The 21601-nt window shown below is 32.4% G+C and overlaps 1 protein-coding gene across 1 annotated transcript in view; it reads right to left on the bottom strand.

The window, feature by feature from the left end:
* The window catches only part of LOC127705547 (metal cation symporter ZIP14-like), a 36253-nt gene extending 15002 nt beyond the window's left edge, over positions 1 to 21251 (bottom strand). The window contains exons 1-5 of the mRNA XM_052209873.1: positions 20783 to 21251; positions 11157 to 11331; positions 6946 to 7115; positions 4492 to 4626; positions 2868 to 2915 (exon numbers count right to left, since the gene is read on the bottom strand). Coding sequence (XP_052065833.1) covers positions 2868 to 2915; positions 4492 to 4626; positions 6946 to 7115; positions 11157 to 11331; positions 20783 to 21058 — 804 coding nt within the window. The 5' untranslated portion in view covers positions 21059 to 21251. The remainder of the gene's footprint in view (positions 1 to 2867; positions 2916 to 4491; positions 4627 to 6945; positions 7116 to 11156; positions 11332 to 20782) is intronic.
* Positions 21252 to 21601: the final 350 nt, after the last annotated feature.

Below are 21601 nucleotides of genomic sequence, written 5' to 3' on the forward strand. Positions count from 1 at the left end.
TATGGTACCTTGCAGTACAATTTCAGAGAGATCCATACACTTACACACAAGTTATTGTCCTGAAACTAGAAAAATGCTTGTTTTTTGCCCCTTTTTGGCCCCTAATTCCTAAAATATTGAGGCAATTACCCCCATCATCAATCCGAGCCTTCCCTTTGTGGTATGGTACCTTGCAGTACAATTTCAGCGAGATCCATACACTTACACACAAGTTATTGTCCTGAAACTAGAAAAATGCTTGTTTTTTGCCCCTTTTTGGCCCCTAATTCCTAAAATATTGAGGCAATTACCCCCATCATCAATCCAAGCCTTCCCTTTGTGGTATGGTACCATGCAGTACAATTTCAGAGAGATCCATACACTTGAACACAAGTTATTGTCTGGAAACTAGAAAAATGCTTATTTTTGGCCCCTTTTTTGCCCCCAATTCCTAAACATTTCGGCAATTACCCCCAAACTCAATTCCAGCTTTCCCTTTGTGATATGGAACCTTGTAGTACAATTTCAGAAAGATCCATACACTTACACACAAGTTATTGTCATGAAACTAGAAAAATGCTTGTTTTTTGGCCCTTTTTTGGCCCCTAATTCCTAAAATTTTGAGGCAATTACCCCCAAAATCAATCCCAGCATTCCTTTTGTGATATGGAACCTTGTGGTACAATGTCAGAGAGATCCATACACTAACACACAAGTTATGTCTGGAAGTTACAAAAATGCTTATTTTTGGCCCCTTTTTGGCCCCCAATTCCTTTACTGTTGGTACCATAACCCCCAAAATCAATCCCAACCTTCCTTTTGTGGTATTGAACCTTGTGGTAAAATTTCATAGAGATCCATTCACTTAAACTAAAGTTAGAGTGCGAAAACCAATGTGTCTTCGGACGACGACGACAACGACGCCGACGTCATACCAATATACAACCACAAAAATTTTTTTGCGGTCGTATAAAAATTCATTTTCCATGAAAGCAAACTTTGAGTTATCAGATGGAATGTGTGAAAATATACAAATCACTCTAACAACAGAAAAAAAACATTCAATTTGTTAAAATAGGAAGGAAGCTAATTTATTGTAGTTGCTTCTAGATTTTTGTTGTTGTTTTTTTTCCCATTAAGGTGCAATTACCAACAGCTTTGAATAATGGACAGCATATATAATCTATCACATAACAAATTTTACAAAGTGCAGCAAAATGATGTGTCTTCAATGCACGTTTTTAGTAGTCTAATTTCTCATAAAATCCCAATTGTCTAATTTTGAAAGTTTTTATAAATCTTCTACAAAAGTTGAACTTTCACATTCATACAAAGGTTAAATATTCTAAATATGTAAATCTTGGAATATTATTGTGATGTAGGCTAATATAAGTTGATTTCACAAGCTTTTATCAAAGATGACAAATTGGAATTATATATTGTCTCTGTTTGTCATGTTTAAAGACAGAAATAGAACATATATTTTAAACAACTATGTATAAATCATTTCTGCCATCTGAGTTAATAAATAGTAGGATTTACGGTTGCAACTTAGCTGATTGCTATTCATAAATTGATGATTTTATCAACTCATCTTTTCCCCAGTCAATAAAGTTTTATACTATGGTTTCTCACATCTGCAGATCTGTTACTGTGAAATGCAGAATCAATATAGAAAAAACAAATAAACCAAATCAATGGTACAAGTGCCTAAAAACTGCATGAACAAACGCAGACCACTTCAAACAGGTTTAAGATTAGAATAGATAGCAGTCTGAAGATCACCTTGAATGAGGGAGTTGTTTGACAATGTATTTGTAAACATCCATAATACTTCTTTGTCTGTAGAAACTGTGAAATGAATCAAAGATCATACCTCACCTATATCTATTATCCTATAAATGGAAACTAACACAGATATTTCAAATCTGTTTATAGAAAAGCTTTTCACTTCATGTCATTAGTAGTATGGGCAGTTCATTTTAAAGTCATAGCCATATAAGATTCTACGTACAATGTACTTTGGTATTTCAATTAACAGGGTGCTTTTAATGTTGACAATGGCAAATTAGATAACATACCATTAACTAAACTCCTGCTTTTGTTTTATACCCATCAAAAACACAGGAAACAAATTTGTTAAGAACTTTTCTCCTGCTGTAATATCTAACAATTCACTGATAAGTCCCATATAAAATAAGAAGAGAAAATCCATTAACAAAGGAATTAACAGCCTACCAAGTCACTCGCTAATATGTGATTAATACATGTAGTAACAAACACATGTTTAGGTAACTGTTTATCAAATGCTTATGTTACAAGTTAAGATTAAAGTCAGAAATCTAATTTGCTTATAGTCATTTCAACATTACTTTATTTATTCTAGTGTTTTTCAAATTTCCCAAATTTGCTAAATTTTTTGTTTGATGTATACCTGATGAAAATTATCAAGGAGCATGTCAATGAGCACTGAAATCTTAATAATAAGGCCTACTCATTGTCGAATGTAAGATTTGCATTTTAAGCCTAATTAGTTCAAGAAATTAATTCTGAATATTGCTTTTATATATATATCTAAACAAATGTGTGAATATGTGTTGCCTGCCATCTCCAAATAAAATAAGCAGAAATGGCAAGGACTATGTTATGGTATGGAAAACACATAAAATCATTCAGACCAGAAATTCAAATAGTAGTGCACAATTTCATGTCATGTGCAAGTTTGGTTGAATGCTTTTTCTAAGTTAGTGCAGCACAAACCACAGAAGTGATCACTAGGTGTTGCCCTAGCACTGTCATGTGATGCATGTGATACAAACCACAGAAGTGATCCCTAGATGTTGCCCTAGCACTGTCATGTGATGCATGTGATAATACATATAAATTACCTCATTAGGAACTCCATAATATTCATGTCCATGACTATGAGTTGGTGTCTGTATAAAAAGTTATAAAAGTGCATTTTAACTACAGCTATATCATGCATATAACAATACATGTATCATGGGTTAGCAATACAGTTTTGGAGAATTAGAAAAAGCATTAAATGTTGTCAAAATAGATGCACTATTTTCTTATTTCATAAATTATGTCATGTATGTGGGAACATGCTAACAACCAAATTGTATTCATTTCTTTTTTTTTTTTACAAATTTCTGGTCCATCTTGATAACAACAACACATAAAGTACAATACAGATTCATAAATCTATGTGTAAGGAAAAAATCAAAATATAGTTAGGTATAAAACTTCCTATGAAAGAGCAGCCAAACAATACAGGTTCACAAAATCAGACATTTAAAGGTCACCATAAATGTTCTTCATAATCTTATAGCAATACACTCAAAACTACTTTAAACATCACATCTATTAAATGAAAACCTATTGGATTGTCAGGTAACCCATTTCTTCTGCTGTGGTAATACATTTGCAGTTTGCAGTCTGAACCTCAATTAAAAGGTTATCACTCTATAATAAAGTCATTAATCAGTTCTTAGTTTGACCTTTATATACAGGGTTTATGGTCTTTGACTTGCTTCTGTTTAATTTATTTAGTTTTTATAGACTCAGGAAAATTTAGAGCTTTTAAAACTTATTTTACATATACCTGTCTATTGTTGAAGACTAAATATTGCTCTATTGATGTCTTCTGATTATTTTTGTCATTGGGTTGGTGTGACATTGATGTTTATCCCCAGATCTCCATTTATTCATATTTCCATTGAACCAACGAATATTATTATGAACATTATAGCCACCCATGCCATTACCTAAGCATTTCTGTTGTGTTGTTCTGTTGTGTTGTTTCTTTTATAAAATATATGGCAAAGAACTTACAAGTTCTAAAATTTATATGAAGTAAAATGTTCTAAACTTTGTTTGTCCAGATTCATTTATTTAGTACAAGCACTGACTGCCAATACAGTTATTACATTTAATAGGGGGGGGGGGGGGGGGATTCCAAGGAAGTATCCAAGGTAGTATATAATGTATTATCAAAATATGCAGAATGAAAATAGCAATGCAGTATATCATATTCCAGGGTTTCAATATTTTCCGTAGACTAGTAACTTCCTTTTCCCTGTTTTTCTTTTTTATAAGAATGGTCTTTTTTATATGAATGTAACTCGATCTATAGCATGGTACATTTTCAATTGAAAAATATTTTAAACTTTTTGTGAATTTTTCAATCATTGTAAATTACAAGAGATATTCTTTAAACTGAATGACAATGTGTTCCTGAAAACTTTTTAAAGCTTAAAATGTTTTATTGTATTTTAAGACTATGTGGCAGCTTTTCAAATCCCCTATTAAAAGTATAAGTGGAAGTTGTCCTTCTGGGTAAAACAAAGGTTATATATTAATACTGCATTTCTATCGACACTCATATGAACTTTTGTTAGTCAAAAAGTACATTACACCAATTCCAATTTTCTAAAGCTCTAAACAATATCTTTAAATCATGCAATGATACATTTATATATTTAACAAAATACTTGTGCAATTTATTACCTGTTTAATTTTCAGAGCTATTTTCAAAAATCTTTCAATGAGGAAAAACAAATAAACTCCAGCAATTACAGTAGCAGATTTTATTATATAGTTGTCTCTGATCTCATGGTCCTCTGTATACATAAGTCCTAATGCCTACAATGTGAAGTAACAATATGTTAGGAAACCAGTAATAATAATTATTCTTTACAAGGAGTTCCTGGTATTATAGAACTACATTTCAGTCTGTACTAAAACTGTGATCTAGCACAGGAATATACTATTCAATCTTCTTAATAAAATTTGGTAAAAATTGTCATTAAAGGGCAATAACTTCAATAAGGAGTTGACTGACAATTTCTGCTATGTTTAATTTTGTATATCTTATCTTGCAGATAATTTGTGCTATTCAAAGTTTCTGTCCATCTATTATAGTTTTCAAGATAATCGGTCAAGGGTGTAACTTGAATAAGTTATTAGAGAAAAATAACATACATGTATTATTACAAATACTTTCTCTTAATCTGTAGTAATATATGTTTGTTATCAGTTAAATGTACCATAAAAGTTTTTATTTTCTGTGGGCACTTGGGAATTCTTGAAACTTGCGCAGTAACTTAATACATAACCTTGAAAACTAATTTTCCAATTCAATTAATACATTTTTGATCAACCATGGTAAATCAATGAGACAAGGCTTTCAAGTGATAACTTAGCTGTAATAACAAGGCTTAGTTATTACAGGCATTTAACTTATTACATGAGACACTTGGGAATGACTAGGAAGCTTGCGCAGAACCTCATTACATGCTCTTATCATTATTTATTACAATAAATTAAAATACATTGTGATATATGTAGGAGAAAAGGCTTTGAAGAGATGTAAGAGAAGCTGTAATAACACCCTTTAGTTATTACAGGCATATTTTTTCTGTAATAACATGGGTGTGTTATGCATGATTGGCAAACTATGGGCTGTTATATCTTTCTAAAGTTTAATATACATAAAGACAATTATAATATCAGTAGAGCTAGTACACGATTTAACAAAATAAAGGATGTATAATGCCCCTTTGAAACATGTAACATACATTTGCTATCACAGATGTTTAATTTTTTAGCCCTCAATAACAAATGTATGTTATTTTTTTCTAATAACTTATTTAAGTTAGACCCTTGACTGATAATATGCAAAAATGAAAAAAATGTGTAAAATTCATCATTTTTTAAAATCCTTTCACTGGTTTAGAAAGAGTAACCCCAATAATGAATACAGATTTCAGCTTGTGTAACAGACAAATTAATGGAGCAGTAAACAGATGGACACAATAATCACAATATATCCCTTTGCTTCACTAAGCTGGGTTTAATAAAAAAAAATGAAAAAAGTTCATTCTGTACCCTGATGACACAACACTGACATGTCTATATATTTTAAAGGAACACATGTCAACCATATTTCTGTTATATGTTTACATCTGTTTGCATTATAACACCTGTGGCCTATAATAACCTTTAATTGCCCTTAGGCCAAGGGTAATACTGATAGGCCAAGGGTAATAATGATAGACCAAGGGTAATAATGAATTATAATTTGTTGATGCATATCATCCTTGTGGTTTGTTATGATTTGTAAAACATTTATCTATTTCATCATTTAAAAGGAAGAAAGGTTTTACTTTTGATTGCACATACATGACATACAAGGGGAAAAAATGTGATCGGTAGCTCATGAGATAACCCCCTATACTGCGGGGTTCATGTTGCTCAGTCTTTAATTTTCTATGTGATGTTTTGTAGACAGTTGTTTTTCTTTTCTTGTTTTTCATTTTAGCTTTGCATCACGGTGTGAAGCTATATTTTAGTTTCATATGATATTCACGCCATCTTGTCATGCTTGTAACTATCATGTAACAAATATTAGTTCTCATTGGTTGCCTTATGACGTAGGAAAGATTATATTGCTAGAATGAGATATAAAATTGGAAACATGTCCCAGACAGGAGAAAATCTTTAAAGTGTTTAATACAAAAAAAATAAAGTATGGGTATTCAAGATGTAATCTGATATCAGATCAATGAATTATTTTGCTTTTACAGGTATACCTTGCTACATAAAGTCGTGCCAACTTCATATTGATAAATAAATTGTCTGATTTTCTTTGACTTATGATTTTTGATTGTCCCCTTGGTCTCTTCTTTTTTTTTTACTGTTATTTCAAAATCTAACAACGTTTAATTTAAGCAAATGTTAAGCATTTGTTTTGCATTTGTCTTGTTTTTCTGTGTTACTAAAAACATCAGTTTCAATTTCTAACATTTCTTATATAACAGATCACCAGTAATTTAAACATTTGTTTTGCATATGTCTAGTATTACTAAAAACATTACTTTTAATTTCTCAAATTACAGATTTCTCGATTCTTTCACAGATTACATAACCAACAACCACCCTGAGTGTATAGTCAGTACTTACCTCAGGTATCAGGACCAAAAGTGCATTGGCAGCCAAACTCCCTACAGCTAGGCCAACCATAAAAATAAGGACTTTCTGGTAAAATGTCTTCTTCATACATGGTAAAACAACAGCTCCAGAGAGCGAGCATATATTTATAATTGTCACAAACAGGAACCCAAATCCCCAAACTGAAAAATAAAAATACAGTTTTTATTTCATTATGGTGTGTTTTTTTTTTTTTATGAATTAACAATCACCAGATGTTACCCAGACATGCCAGATAGCAGTCCCATCTGTTGGCATGTGTATCAGACATACCTGCCAACCTCTGAAACCTTCAAAGAGGGAGATCTCCCTCTCAGCTATGACAGCTGAGTGGGAGATTTTGCGCGAACAACATTTTAAAGTTAAATATATGACCTGTTTACGTATTCATCTACAAAACACCAAAGAGAGTTAATAAATATACTTTATTTCTTCAATTCATGGTCATGATGGTTATAATCTATGATCTATACACTGTGGGTTTTTTTTTTTTTATAGCCTTTTTCAATACCTCCGAGTCTAATAACTCATAACATTCCATATTTTGATTTTGTTGTGAGTCTCACACTAAGCATGCTTTTAAACATCGTACAGACCACCAGAAGAAATCGATAAGTTCATTGAACATGATGTGCAAAAAGATTCATTGCCAAGTGAACTTGGTCGTAAAAATTGAAAATCTTTCATTCAAATCATTTGCAGTTATCAATTTCTTCTTTTTAACACTGTCGCTTGGTCCAGACAAAGACCTCTATCTTGTAGGAGTTGACATAGCAGAACTGAATTTCTACTACTTATATATCATTGTATATCGAACATAAAAACTTCTGACCAAAGTTTTCAAATGATTGTCGATTGTTTTTTTATTTCTATTGAAAGTAATGAAAAAGCCAGAGATTCTATACTCCCGCGCGGGAGCGGACCAGCAAGCGGGAGATTTCCGGAATTCCATCGTTAGCACGGGAGACTCCCGCTCCAAACGGGAGGGTTGGCAGGTATGGACTATCAGAACACATGTCATCTACCATGTCTACCTGAATTGGTCTCTGGTTGATAGTTGTCTCATTGCCAACCAACAATACCACATCTTCTTATCTTTAAATGTATTCCTATACTGGTTAAAGTAGGATTGCTTCCTTCTACTTATTTTTATATTATACTTATTCTTTAACTGAACAAGTTCATTTCTAATTTTGTCTGATTTATACATTAAAATTACATGAAGTTATCTAGCATGTCTAGTAGAAACCTGTATTCAAATATTGTCATGAGGACCATGTTAATCTTACTACCGGTAATGGAAATTAGGGGAATTACACAATTGCAAAAAAGACTAATTCTATTTTGCAATAAACTGTTTCCAATAGCAACAAAAATTTAATGTCTAGGAGATTTATTATTTTAATTGATTAAATCTAAAATCAGCAAAGCTGTATTAGAAATAACTCAATTAAAAATTTAGCTACTTGGACAATGGATGAGAAATATGTGTTAACCATGTTAACCTTCGTGTCCATTTTTGTCTTTTTTTGTTATTATATTACCTCATCCACTTTTGTTTACCACGATATTCCTTTCTAATCACAGCTACAGACATATCTCAATATCATTCCAATGATTGGTGGTACTAGGAAGTGATAACCCTATGACTTATGAACCTGTCATATTGTACTACACAGAGACATTTCTCAATGAATTCTGCTGATCTTTGGTCATTAATTAACTCTTAGTACAAAAGGTACATGTATCTCCAAACAATCCTATCATTCAATGTATTTGCCTGTACTACCTTAGGAGCCTGTAGTTCAGTGGTGTACAGTGGTATCATTAATTACTGTTTGTCATTCATTGTTTTTTGTCATAAATCATGCTGTTGTATTCCTGTTTCAATTGCTTCCCTTTTTGTGATGTCATGGCCTTTTGTAGCGGACTATAAATTATGGGTTTTGTTCATTGTTGAAGGCTGTATAGTGATATATAGGTGTGTTCATAAATTTCATTTATTATCTCTATTTTGTGTATTTTTCCTTTGATCTATTTTTGTGATAATAAAATTTTCATATCATATGCATGCTACTCGCTTGAGATAGAAAATTATCACCAGAAATTAAGGTCACACGTGCTGTAGTCAATGTTAACCTCAATGATGTCACAGGCAAAATAGCAATAAACAGATTATCAATGGTCTTTCAAACTCCAGGATGTTTCTCTGACATATCTCATCTAAGGGCTGTCACCCTTTGATGAGACATCTTCGCTAGCCAAGGGTTATGATCCAGTTCCCTACTCTCCATCCTTGGCACATTAAGATAGAATTCCAGATCCAGGATGTAATGAAATGCTTCGCTGAGCGCAGCCTGATACGACCGCAGAGGTCGAACCCTGAACAGTTGGGTTAAATTTGGACACAATATTCAAGCTTGATACTGTCTGAATTTGGATTGTGATTAAATTTTTGGCATAATATAGGTTTCTGACACACACAAAAATGTGGTCAAAGATCCTACAAATCTATTGTGAAATACTATGCAATTGCAGATTTCTTCTTGAAACTTTTCAAAAATTTGAAATTTGTGAAAAATTTTGAAAAAAAAATATGAACCCTTTAAAAAAATTGGAAAAAAATCCCCTCCCAAACTTTTTAAATTCCCCCTTGGAGCAATTACCCCCAACTCAATCCCAGCCTTTCCTTTGAAGTATGGAACCTTGTAGTACAATTTCACAGAGATCCATACACTTAAACACAAGTTATTGTCTGGAAACTAGAAAAATGCTTGTTTTTGGCCCTTTTTTGGCCCCTAATTCCTGCATGTTTTGGGCAATTACCCCCAAACTCATTCCCAGCCTTCCCTTTGTGATATGAAACCTTGTGGTACAATGTCAGAGAGATCCATAAACTTACACACTTTTTGGCCCTTGATTCCTAAACTGTTGGCACCATAACTTCCAAAATGAATCCCAATATTCTACTTGTGGTATTAAACATTGTGGTACAATTTCAGAGCAATCAAGAGACTTATATACAAAGTTATTATCCTGAAACTAGAAAAATGCTTGTTTTGGGCCCCTTTTGGGCCCCTTATTCCTAAACGGTTGGGACCATCATCCCCAAAATCAATCCCAACCTTCCTTTTGTGGTATTGAACCTTCTTGAAAAATTTCATAGAGATCCATTCACTTAAACTAAAGTAATTGTCCGGAAACCAAATGTGTCTTCGGACCATGATGCAGACGACGACGACATCATATCATTATACGATCCCAAAAAAATTTTTTGCGGTCGTATAATGAATTCCATTGGTCGCAGTTGTAACTGGCTGCATCCGATCAAAAAGCACTTTTAAGATGATCATGTGTAAATGTAGACAATGTAAATAAACAATTGCCACATGCTGATTTCGCAACAAGTCTTTACCCCCAAAACATAGGACAATATTTAGTGACAATTTTAAAATTCTTAATCAACTAATTGAAGTTCCTGGGCAAGTTTCTTGCTCAAATGTTGGAATGTCAACATATATTTTCCGTTCCTGCTTCTTGAAATTTGTACACACTAGACACAACCATTTTTACACCTCCACACTGAAGAGAGTTCAAGTGCTGCCATTGGTCAAAAATGATGAAGTCAAAATGGGCGTGCCTTTTTACTACCAGTTGAAGGCACAGCATTGTAATCACAAATGTTGGCTTTATCTGCCAAGGGTAGAGAGAAGGGGACTGGATTGTAACCCTTGGCTAGCGAAGATGTTGATGAGATTGTAGCTGAGAAACACCCTCTTATTTGAAAAACCATTGATAATCTATAAGACTCTGGTTGATAGTTGTCTCATTGGCAATCATCCCACATCTCATTATTTTCACAATGTAGAACTTTGTATGACATGGTCATAAATCAAGAGTGTTTAATATCACCTTGAATCAAACAGTACCACAGTGTTTCACTCAACACTTACTAGTAAGACAGTCATGCACCTAGTGTCACACACAGTGTGTGAAACATACATTGATATTTTGGAGTAAATTACTCATGATATCCAGAATTCTCTTATCCCCATCAAGAGTGATTTTTGTCTAAACAATATGTTTAATTTACCTTTTGCTAAATGTACAAATACACATATATCATGCTTATAAAACCAATGACGACATATTTTCAAAATATTTTCAATTCTTCACTTGCTCACCTTGTCCTGATGGGGCCTCAACTTTATGACCCCCTTCTTCTTTCTTATGCACCACCCCCTGACATGACGTTTTCTGAAACAACAGAGCAGGAGCAATGTCGTTGACATCTTCTAATGTTAATGGTCTGTTTAATGGAATGGAGTGAAGTTTCAATACATCTTCTATGGAAACACACTGTAAAATATTAAATCAAATGTGTACATGTATATACATGTATATGCTGTACATTTTAGTGATACATGTATTTACATTTACATATATGTAAAAAGAAATTTTATATGAAACCAAAAGCAAGCGCGGATCCTGCCATTTAAAAAATTGGGTTCCAACCCCCGGGACACAATGAAACATTCACATAATTAAATTTTTTTTTAAATTAAAAATCAATAAAAGGGGTGTTCCAACCCCACGAACACCCACTGGATCCGCCATTGAAAAGGATATATATGTTTTATCAGTATAGTATAAAAACAATTAAACAAGAGTGCACACGCTGAAATGTCTCGCCTGTTTTACTGACTATTGATTTTATGTTGAAAGTCTTAAAAATAAATATAAAGGTTTTACTACAACTATCACATAAACTTAACATTTTTAAAGATCCATGACAATGAGGTCAAGGTCAGATAAAAACTGTCACACAGACATGTACACCTTACAATTATTCCATACACCAAATATAGCTGACCCATTGCTTATGGTAATTGAAAAACAGACCAAAAACACAAAAACTTAATGTTAACCAATGAACCATAGAAATGAGGTCAAGGTCAGATGATACTGGCTAGACAGACATGTACACCTTACAATCATTCCATACACTAATAATAGTTGATTTATTGATATTAGTATTTGAAAAACAGACCAAAACACAAAAACTTAACATTGACCAATGAACCATGAAAATGAGGTCAAGGTCAGATGACACCAGCTAGACAGACATGTACACCTTACATGTACATCATTCCATTAACCAAATATAGTTGACCTATTGCTAATTATAGTACCGGTACTTGAAAAACAGACCAAAACACAAAAACTAAACATTGACCAATGAACCATTAAAATGAGGTCAAGGTCAGATGACACCAGCTAGACAGACATGTACACCTTACAATCATTCCATACACAAATATAGTTAACCGATTGCTTGCAGTACTTGAAAAACAGACCAAAACACAAAAGATTAACAATGACCAATGAACCATGAAAATGAGGTCAAGGTCAGATGAAACCTGCCAGTCTGACATGAAACCCTTACAATCATTCCATACACCACATATAGTTGACCTGCTGCTTGTAGTATCTGAGAAACGGACTAATCACCTAACTTTAACCTTGATCACTGATCCATGAATTGAGGTCGAGGTCAGGTTAACCCTGTCTGATGGACATGTAGACGTTGCAAGGAACCCATATACCAAATATAGTTATCATATTACTCATAATAAGTGAGAAATTCACATGACTAAAAAACTGGTTTTTTTTTCAAGCAGTCACTGAACCATGAAAATGAGGTCAAGGACAATGGGCATATGACAGACTGAAACTTCGTAACATAAGGTATCTGCATACAAGGTATGAAGCATCCAGGTCTTCTACCTTCTGAAATATAAAGCTTTATACAAATAGTTTACGCCACCGTCAGATAGTAATACGTATGTCTCGCATACTGCGACTTTCGTCGCAGGCAAGATAAAAAGGTTTTAATTTCCGGAAAGAAATGTCTTAATTCTAAAGGAAAGTTCTTGGAATCAGATGGAATGGGCATAAAAACAGTAAAGTAAGTCTTAATTGTAAGCAATGATAAATTACTATAAAATCATGAAAATCACAGCGTTTAAGTTTGAATCTATAAAAAAAATTATTAATATAGATATAAGGAGATGTGGTATGATTGCCAAAAAGACAATTCCAAATATCCACCAGAGTCAATGTACATAAAATGTACATGTGCCTACATTTTGTACATCATGATACATGTTGAAAATTAAAATTGCTATGTAAACTGTAAATACTCTGTCCATACTATGATATCATGAACATGATGAATATATGGAAAAGAATATATTATAATTTCAAAAAGAAGTAACCCATTGTTGTTTCCCTGCATTGATCTGCATTCCTGGCATTTGTACAATATATATGTACCTTAAGGATTACATAACACACAGTGAACTGTCATAATTCATTATTCTCAGTTTTATCAGTTTATGATGCAGTGTAATTAGATTTTATTAACATACATGACACCTAATCAAATGTTCTGCCTGCATTGTTTAGTTGAAGCATAATTGAAGTACATGCAGTATTACCATAGATTGTTTAGACAATATTTACTAAAAATACATCCTTAATACTGACAATGACTGACTTACTATATAAAACAAGAACACGAAGAAGCATTAAATAAAATACAGTGCCTGTCAAATTTAATGAAATACACAATGAAATTGATAGGTTCTATTGCATGCATTGGCTGTTTAGTTTAAATGTCATTTCTTACTGTAATTTAGAAATCAGTTGCCCATGCCACATGGTTTTTTTAGATGGAAGAAATTCTCAAGGGAAGTAATTATAACTAAAGCCTAAGCTCAAAAACATAACCTTTAATTATCATTGTTTACTAAATTGCTTGACTGAAACGCTAATAAGTTCAAAGCGCTTCATTGGTATAAAGTAGAATTTTTATTTTTTATAAACCTAGTGTTATATAAATGCTTGTCATAAAAATTGATAGTTTACAATCAATTATCATGACAATTAAAAACAAAAAGTATCTGACATCTATTTATATAATTACAAATGTATTTGTCCTGAATAAGTTTGAAATATTTGCCACTGAACATCCCTTGTCTAACCTAACGACATTACCTTTCTAAATTATCCATACATATACGTTTTAAGTAAAATCTCTAACCCTACTATATGATTGAATATGAAGTCTGAAATTTAAAACACAGATTTTTCAGGACAAAGGATAAGATAAGATTGCAATTGGTACACATACATGTAGATACAATACAAGACATTGAAAATAAAATGTCACAAATACAACACAAATAAAATGCTCCGCAGGGCGCAGCTTGATACGACCGCAGGGGTCGAACCCTGAACAGTTGGGGCAAGTATGGACACAACATTCAAGCTTGATACAGCTCTGAATTTGGATTGTGATTAAATATTTGACACAGCATAGGTTTCTGACACAGAATGAATGTGGTCTAAGAACTTAAAAATTTTAAATTGGACATTCACCTATTATGGTCCAATATCCAAAATCTAAATACATGGTTAGATTCAGCATATCAAAGAACCCCAAGAATTCAATTTTTGATGAAATCAAACAAAGTTTAATTTTGGACCCTTTTGACCTCAATGTGAACAAAGTTGATAACGGGGCCCAAAAATCAAAAATCTAAATACATGGTTAGATTCAGCATATCAAAGAACCCCATATATTCAATTTTTGTTGAAATCAAACAAAGTTTAATTTTGGACCCCGATTTGGACCAACTTGAAAACTGGGCCCATAATCAAAAATCTAAATACATGTTTAGATTCAGCATATCAAAGAACCCTAAGAATTCAATTTTTGTTAAAATCAAACTAAGTTTAATTTTGGACCCTTTGGACCTTAATGTAGACCAATTTGAAAACGGAACCATAAATTAAGAATCTAAATACACGGTTAGATTCAGCATATCAAAAAACCCCAATAATTCAATTTTTGATGAAATCAAACAAAGTTTAATTTTGGACCCTTTGGACCTCAATGTGGACCAATTTAAAAAGGGGCCAAAAAACCCCATTGAAATTGGTCAAGAAATAAGCAATTTATACGAAGTATCTTTTTTTGCACAATACTGTGCAATTGAATATTTCTTGCTATTGCGCAATACTGTACAATTGACAATTTCTTGCTATTGCGCAATATTGTGCTATTGGATATTTCTTGCTATTGCACAATACTGTGCAATTGAAGATTTCTTGCTATTGCGCAATACTGTGCAATTGAAGATTTCTTGCTATTGTGCAATACTGTGCAGGTGAAAATTTCTTGCTATTGCACAATACTTAAATTTACACATCCTGTTTGGTGTGTATCTCCTACCATATCATTATTATTTGCTTTAAAATATAAATCAGAAATAACCAACTTAAAATGGAAAATTTTAAAAGAAAAAAAAAGGAAAAAAAAAAAAATCCCCCCCCCCCAAATTTTTTAAACCCCCTTATGATTCATCACCCCCAAACTCAATCCCAGCCTTCCCTTTGTGGTATGGTACCTTGCAGTACAATTTCAGAGAGATCCATACGCTTGAACACTAAGTTATTGTCTGGAAACTAGAAAAATGTGTTTTTTGGCCCCAAATTCCTAAACTTTTAGGGCAATTACCCCCAAACTCAAACCCAGCTATCCCTTTGTGATATGGAACCTTGTAGTACAATTTCAGAAAGATCCATACACTTACACACAAGTTATTGTCATGAAACTAGAAAAATGCTTGTTTTTTTCCCCTTTTTTTGGCCCCCAATTCCTAATATTTTGAGGCAATTACCCCCAAAATCAATCCCAGCATTCCCTGTGTGATATGGAACCTTGTGGTATAATGTCAGAGAGATCCATACACTAACACACAAGTTATTGTCTGGAAACTAGAAAAATGCTTATTTTTGGCCCCTTTTTGGCCCCTTATTCCTAAACGTTTTGGGCAATTACCCCCAAACTCAATTCCAGCTTTCCCTTTGTGATATGGAACCTTGTAGTACTATTTCAGAAAGATCCATACACTTACACACAAGTTATTGTCATGAAACTAGAAAAATGCTTGTTTTTGCCCCTTTTTTGGCCCCTAATTCCTGCATGTTTTGGGCAATTACCCCCAAAATCAATCCCAGCATTCCCTGTGTGATATGGAACCTTGTGGTACAATGTCAGAGAGATCCATACACTAACACACAAGTTATGTCTGGAAGTTACAAAAATGCTTATTTTTGGCCCCTTTTTGGCCCCTAATTCCTTAACTGTTGGTACCATAACCCCCAAAATCAATCCCAACCTTCCTTTTGTAGTATTGAACCTTATGGTAAAATTTCATAGAGATCCATTCACTTAAACTAAAGTTAGAGTGCGAAAACCAATGTGTCTTCGGACGACGCCAGACGACGACGACGCCAACGAAGACGACGACGCCAACATCATACCAATATACGACCGCAAAAATTTTATAAAATTGTATAAAAACCTTGAAACGCAAAAACAAAAACAACATGAACCCTTTTAAACAAAGGTCTGATCAACAGACAGATCTATAAACTTGCTTTAAACATATATATGTACCTTGGCCTCTCTCTCTATATATATATATATATAGAGAGAGAGAGCAAAAAGGGGGGTATAAATATGATACAATGGTCTCCTTTTGGTACATTAAAATATTCTTTTTCAGGAAATACATAATGTGTAACCAAACACTGACAAAAATAGTTTCCTTATGTGTAATAAATACTATTCAAATACAATGTAAGCCAAAAACATACTGATAAAATCTTGTTCAACACAGATTTTTCATATCCATTGAGCTTTATCAGTAAGGGAAAATATATCAATAATATCCTGTTGTAGTTTCAGTAACTATCCAGGGAGAACCATTAAATTCAATATACACTTTACAAAAATATGTTTACTATGTTTTACAAATTTATATGTGTATTTACATGTAACTCTAAATGATTTAAGATGATTTTTTTACTCTTTTATATCTTATAATTGAAATAACTTGCTCCTCCTCAGTAAGACCCAATACATGAACACACATAATTTCTTATTGGTGTATGTGATAAGTGAGTCAGGGTTAAAAGTCCTGAATCTATTGACTACTTATAGTATTAAATTCACTGTCCTATGGTCAATAAAATTATACATTTGAATATACTGTAAAGGAAAAGGGGGTAGTGTATTATTTATTGCTACAAAATCCCCACAAACAATTGACAAAAGCAAAGGCACAGAGCTTTTAATGCTGTTCTACATCTTAAAGACATAGTAAGGCTTTCTTAACAAAAGTTCACAACAGGATCGATTCAATCAAAGAAAGCCCCTAGAATAAGTTTGAGCAGAACTCTTTGCTAGGTGTCAAATATTTTCAATAGCACAGATTAGAGGAAATCATAAGAAATGTTATATAACATACAAAAATGTCAAATGTAAGTTATAACAAGCACAGAAATCTAACAAAATATTGTCATAATTTTCCCGTTACATGTACATGTAGCTTGTTGGGCAAATTATGACACCAGCGCCACGACAATTGCAAAATAACAGAAACAAAACAGACATTAAATCAACAAGGGGACACTGTGATTAAGATTGTTACAGATTTGCCCGAAATAAGAGAATGAGGGACGGTGGAAAATTATGTACATGTAGATTGTACTGTCCAGACCTGATTTTTTGTAAGGTTTCTTTAACAAATTTATGTCTATACAGAAAAATTATAAAATGGCTCTCCTGAGTCCTGACTATTTTTTTTAAACCATGTTGCAGCTTCATTGTAATTAAAGATGATCAATAACTCCAATTCAATCAATTTGTGAAAATGTGTTCACTAAAGAAATGAAATGTAAACAGTGGAAAGTAAAATTCAAATATAGACAGATAAACAAACAAAAATATGAAAACAGTCACTGCAACCTTGTAACTTGTTTCCTGTTTATTCCTTTGGTATATATTTTGATGTGAAAGTACACAAATACCATGAATACTAGGGTTAATAATGTACTAAATGTATGCCTCCATACATGTACCTTGTATTTAAAGTTTCATATGCATATGCATGTATATATATATTATTTTATATATATTTAATTAATTTATATATATCAAGCTTAATTTTCAGTTAAATTAATGAGAAGAAGCTAATCTCAATGACAGGACTAAGGTACAGCATGTACATTGTACATACATTGTATCATGCAGTTCTCCCCATAGAAATTGAAAGGGATAGGGTGCCAGTTGATAGGCCACTTTAGAGTTTTTTGTCTATGTTTTAGTTTGCTCTATCTTCCTTTTTTTGGTTTTTAATAGTGGAACAAACACATTTATCTATTAGTAACAGATCCTATTAAAATCAAAATATTTGTTATGAAACTTTTGACAATGTCTAACCAATTTTCTGTAGTTTGACATTTTTCTTTTAAGTATATACATTGATATATATAATTGTCAGATCTGGAAAAATTTACATATCCAAGAACCCCAAGTATATGATTAATTAACATAAATTTAAAATGTGAAGATGATACTAGTACATTCACATTCAATTCTTGTAGTATTTACAGTAAAAATGGTACCCTTTATGTTATTTATATATATCATGTATATATATCTTCACATAATTATAAAATTTCACCATTTTTTAAACATTGTGAATTCTTTAAATCTTACAAAATAATATAGCTTGTGATTGTCAATGATCGTTATGCACTAGTAGGCCTGGGATGATTATATATATGTTAAAGGGAACAATGTTCTTGGTCAGTTGATAATCATATTATCTACAGGGAAACAGTACTTAGTAGTTCAAGGTTAGGTTATTTCATACAATGATCAAGATGCAGATGGTTAGGTGTATACTTATTCGCTGACTACATGTACATGTACTTGTAACAAACTATTGCCATTGTGATAAACTACAAAATGTACCCTTGTTTTACTTTGACTGTCAGATATCCATGCAACTACATGTACATTGTATATGCATGACAAAGTTCTTAATAGATTAATTAGCCAATTAAAAAACACAACTGAAACAGTTGAATCCTTTTACCAATAATTAGTAAACTACATGTACATGTACATGTATTGGCAATGTTTGTCATCAATGAATTCATGGTCAGTCATTAGTGCCTGAATTATACAGTCTGCAACAAAATCTTTTCCAACTACTAGTCCGAAGACAATTATTCAGACATTTTCCTTATGTGTCTAAACACAGTTTTGCAAAATTTACTAGTCAGAATAAAATTTTACTAGTCTGGGGCATCGGACTAATGCCTAACGGTGCAGGCTGTGAATATGTCTTATTTACAGTTAAGTTAACATGGTTAAGAAGAATATGATGGTGTCTCTTTAAAAGTGAGCTTTTTTTTTGTAATTTCTTCAAAATTGCCCACTTGCAAAATTTGTTTTCCTTGTCTCATATTTTAAGCTGCAACACTTTCAGTAGACATTGATACAAATGTCGGAGTGTCCTCGTTAGTACGCATGTGGATTTTGATAAGCAATGAAGTTGAAGATGTTTAAGTACATGTACGAGTAAAAAGTTGGATGTACATTTATTTATGTACATCAAAACTACTCCAACAGTTCAGGGCCTAAGATTTAAGTACATGTATTTAAAGAGGGTGGTAAAGGGTCATTTTTTGTGCAAAGTTTTTGCATATATTTATTTCACGTTCAATTTTCATGCTTGAAGCTCATTATTCACCATTTATGGTCATTTTAAACAAAGGAATAAAGTTAACATAATTTCCCTCATAAACCAATGTTTTCTAGAATTGATAGTTAAATAATAAGTCTGTCAAAAGAACCATGAAAATTTCAAATGACCAGTATTTGACACATGAGGAGTATTGACTGGGGCGGTATTTATTGATTTTACTTCAATTGTCCTTGCATATCAACCCCTTTTCCACCCTCTTAAACATCACTTTCAATGAATATATGTACAATGTATACCCAGATTGCAAAATCCAATGCAAGACGTTTGGACCATACATGTACTGCCAGTTCCACCACAGTTGTTTCGGCCATACTTACATGTACATGTACAAAGTAATTTAGTCCATGGTTTTTCTTGTTACAATGTACATGTGTTATAAAGGGAAGAAAATATAATTGTTTTTAAAAAGAAACGCTAAGAAACAAATGGCAAAATATTATTAATCATACATTTATATTATTGATAAAAATGTTTATCAGTTAATGAATGCTGTAAGAATATTTGTAAAATGGTGATTATAAATAAAAAAAAATGAAGACTTTTTAATAAGGAACATGAGGAACAAGAAAAGATAGTTATTTAAAAAGTAAAAAAGACAGTTGTGCTTATCAGTCAGAGCTCAGACATCCGTACATGTACATGTACATTTGTACATGTAAAGAAAATAAGTCTGTTTTTTGTTTCTGACTTATCATGCTTATCAAGAAAAATCAAGTATTTGTGTTTAAAATTTTGGAGAAAAAAAACTCACATAATGTGTTTTCATGGTGTTTTATGAAGCATAAATTGACTTTAACAAGTCTGTCATTTTCTGACTTACATGTAGACATTTAATGACAAAATGACTTTTTGTTAATCATCTTTTTTCGAAACAAACTTCCGTTAAAAAAAAACAGTCAATGCATAAATGTGTATGTAATCATGGTAATCGACTATGGCAAAACTGGTACTGTGGCCGAAATTATTTGCGGTTGAACTGGTTGTATGGCCAAAATGTCTTGAAAGTGCAAAATCACTATTACAAAATCTTCACTGCTTTACCTACATGTACAATTCTTTTTTGTTTCAGAAATGGTGTAAAATCGTTTTCAAACAGCTAATATAAATTTTCAACTTACATGTTTTAAAACACAGTCTTTTCTCTCGTCATTGTTCGTCAAACTTGAACATGATGTAAAATTGTTGGTGTTACTAGTGGTTGATTGTAAACTTGTGTTGTGGTTAAAAAAGGTTTGTAATTTATTTAAAGTGACCGTTTCCTTCCCACTTATATTGTACATAAAGTCTTCCAAAAATATCCGTGATGAGTTTGAAATACATTGTCCATTTAAACTTATAATTTTGAATAATATCAACGTAAATAGTAAATAACACAAGGTGAGAGAGTTCGTCATCACGTAATATTAATTTCCGATTATCCAATTAGATGTAAATAAGAAACTTCGTCTACAATGTCTTCAATCAGATTAATGTTATCTGACTAGAATTTAACCTTCTTTCCGTTGTTTTATATTAGTGTTAAGCTTCTTCGTTTTATTTTTTCAGAAGCGTGTCCTTCTCGCAATCAACGTCAACAACAAACTTGAAACCAAGCACTGAGTTCGAGAAAGTAAGCGCATGCCTAACCTAGAATTGAATTATATATGAAAATGTTTCTGCAAGAAAATTCCGGAATGAGGCTCCGTAGGGGTACTAATTTTCAGCCAAAAGTACCTGACTGAAATGTTATTCATGTTTATTTTCATTTATTTTAATTTCATATATTAATTATGAGAGCAACCATATTTTTTTTTCGGAAAAAGAGGGTGAGGAAAAGACGGGAGAGATTTATAAAGGCTCCGTAAAGTTTAAACCATAATTTATTATGATAGACATTTAATAATTAGCAGTTTTTAAAAGCAATATTAATGACATGGGTAAGAGCAGTTTCTGATCCT

This window comes from Mytilus californianus, unplaced genomic scaffold (genome assembly GCF_021869535.1).
Source record: "Mytilus californianus isolate M0D057914Y unplaced genomic scaffold, xbMytCali1.0.p SCAF_6, whole genome shotgun sequence".
NCBI lineage: Eukaryota > Metazoa > Mollusca > Bivalvia > Mytilida > Mytilidae > Mytilus > Mytilus californianus.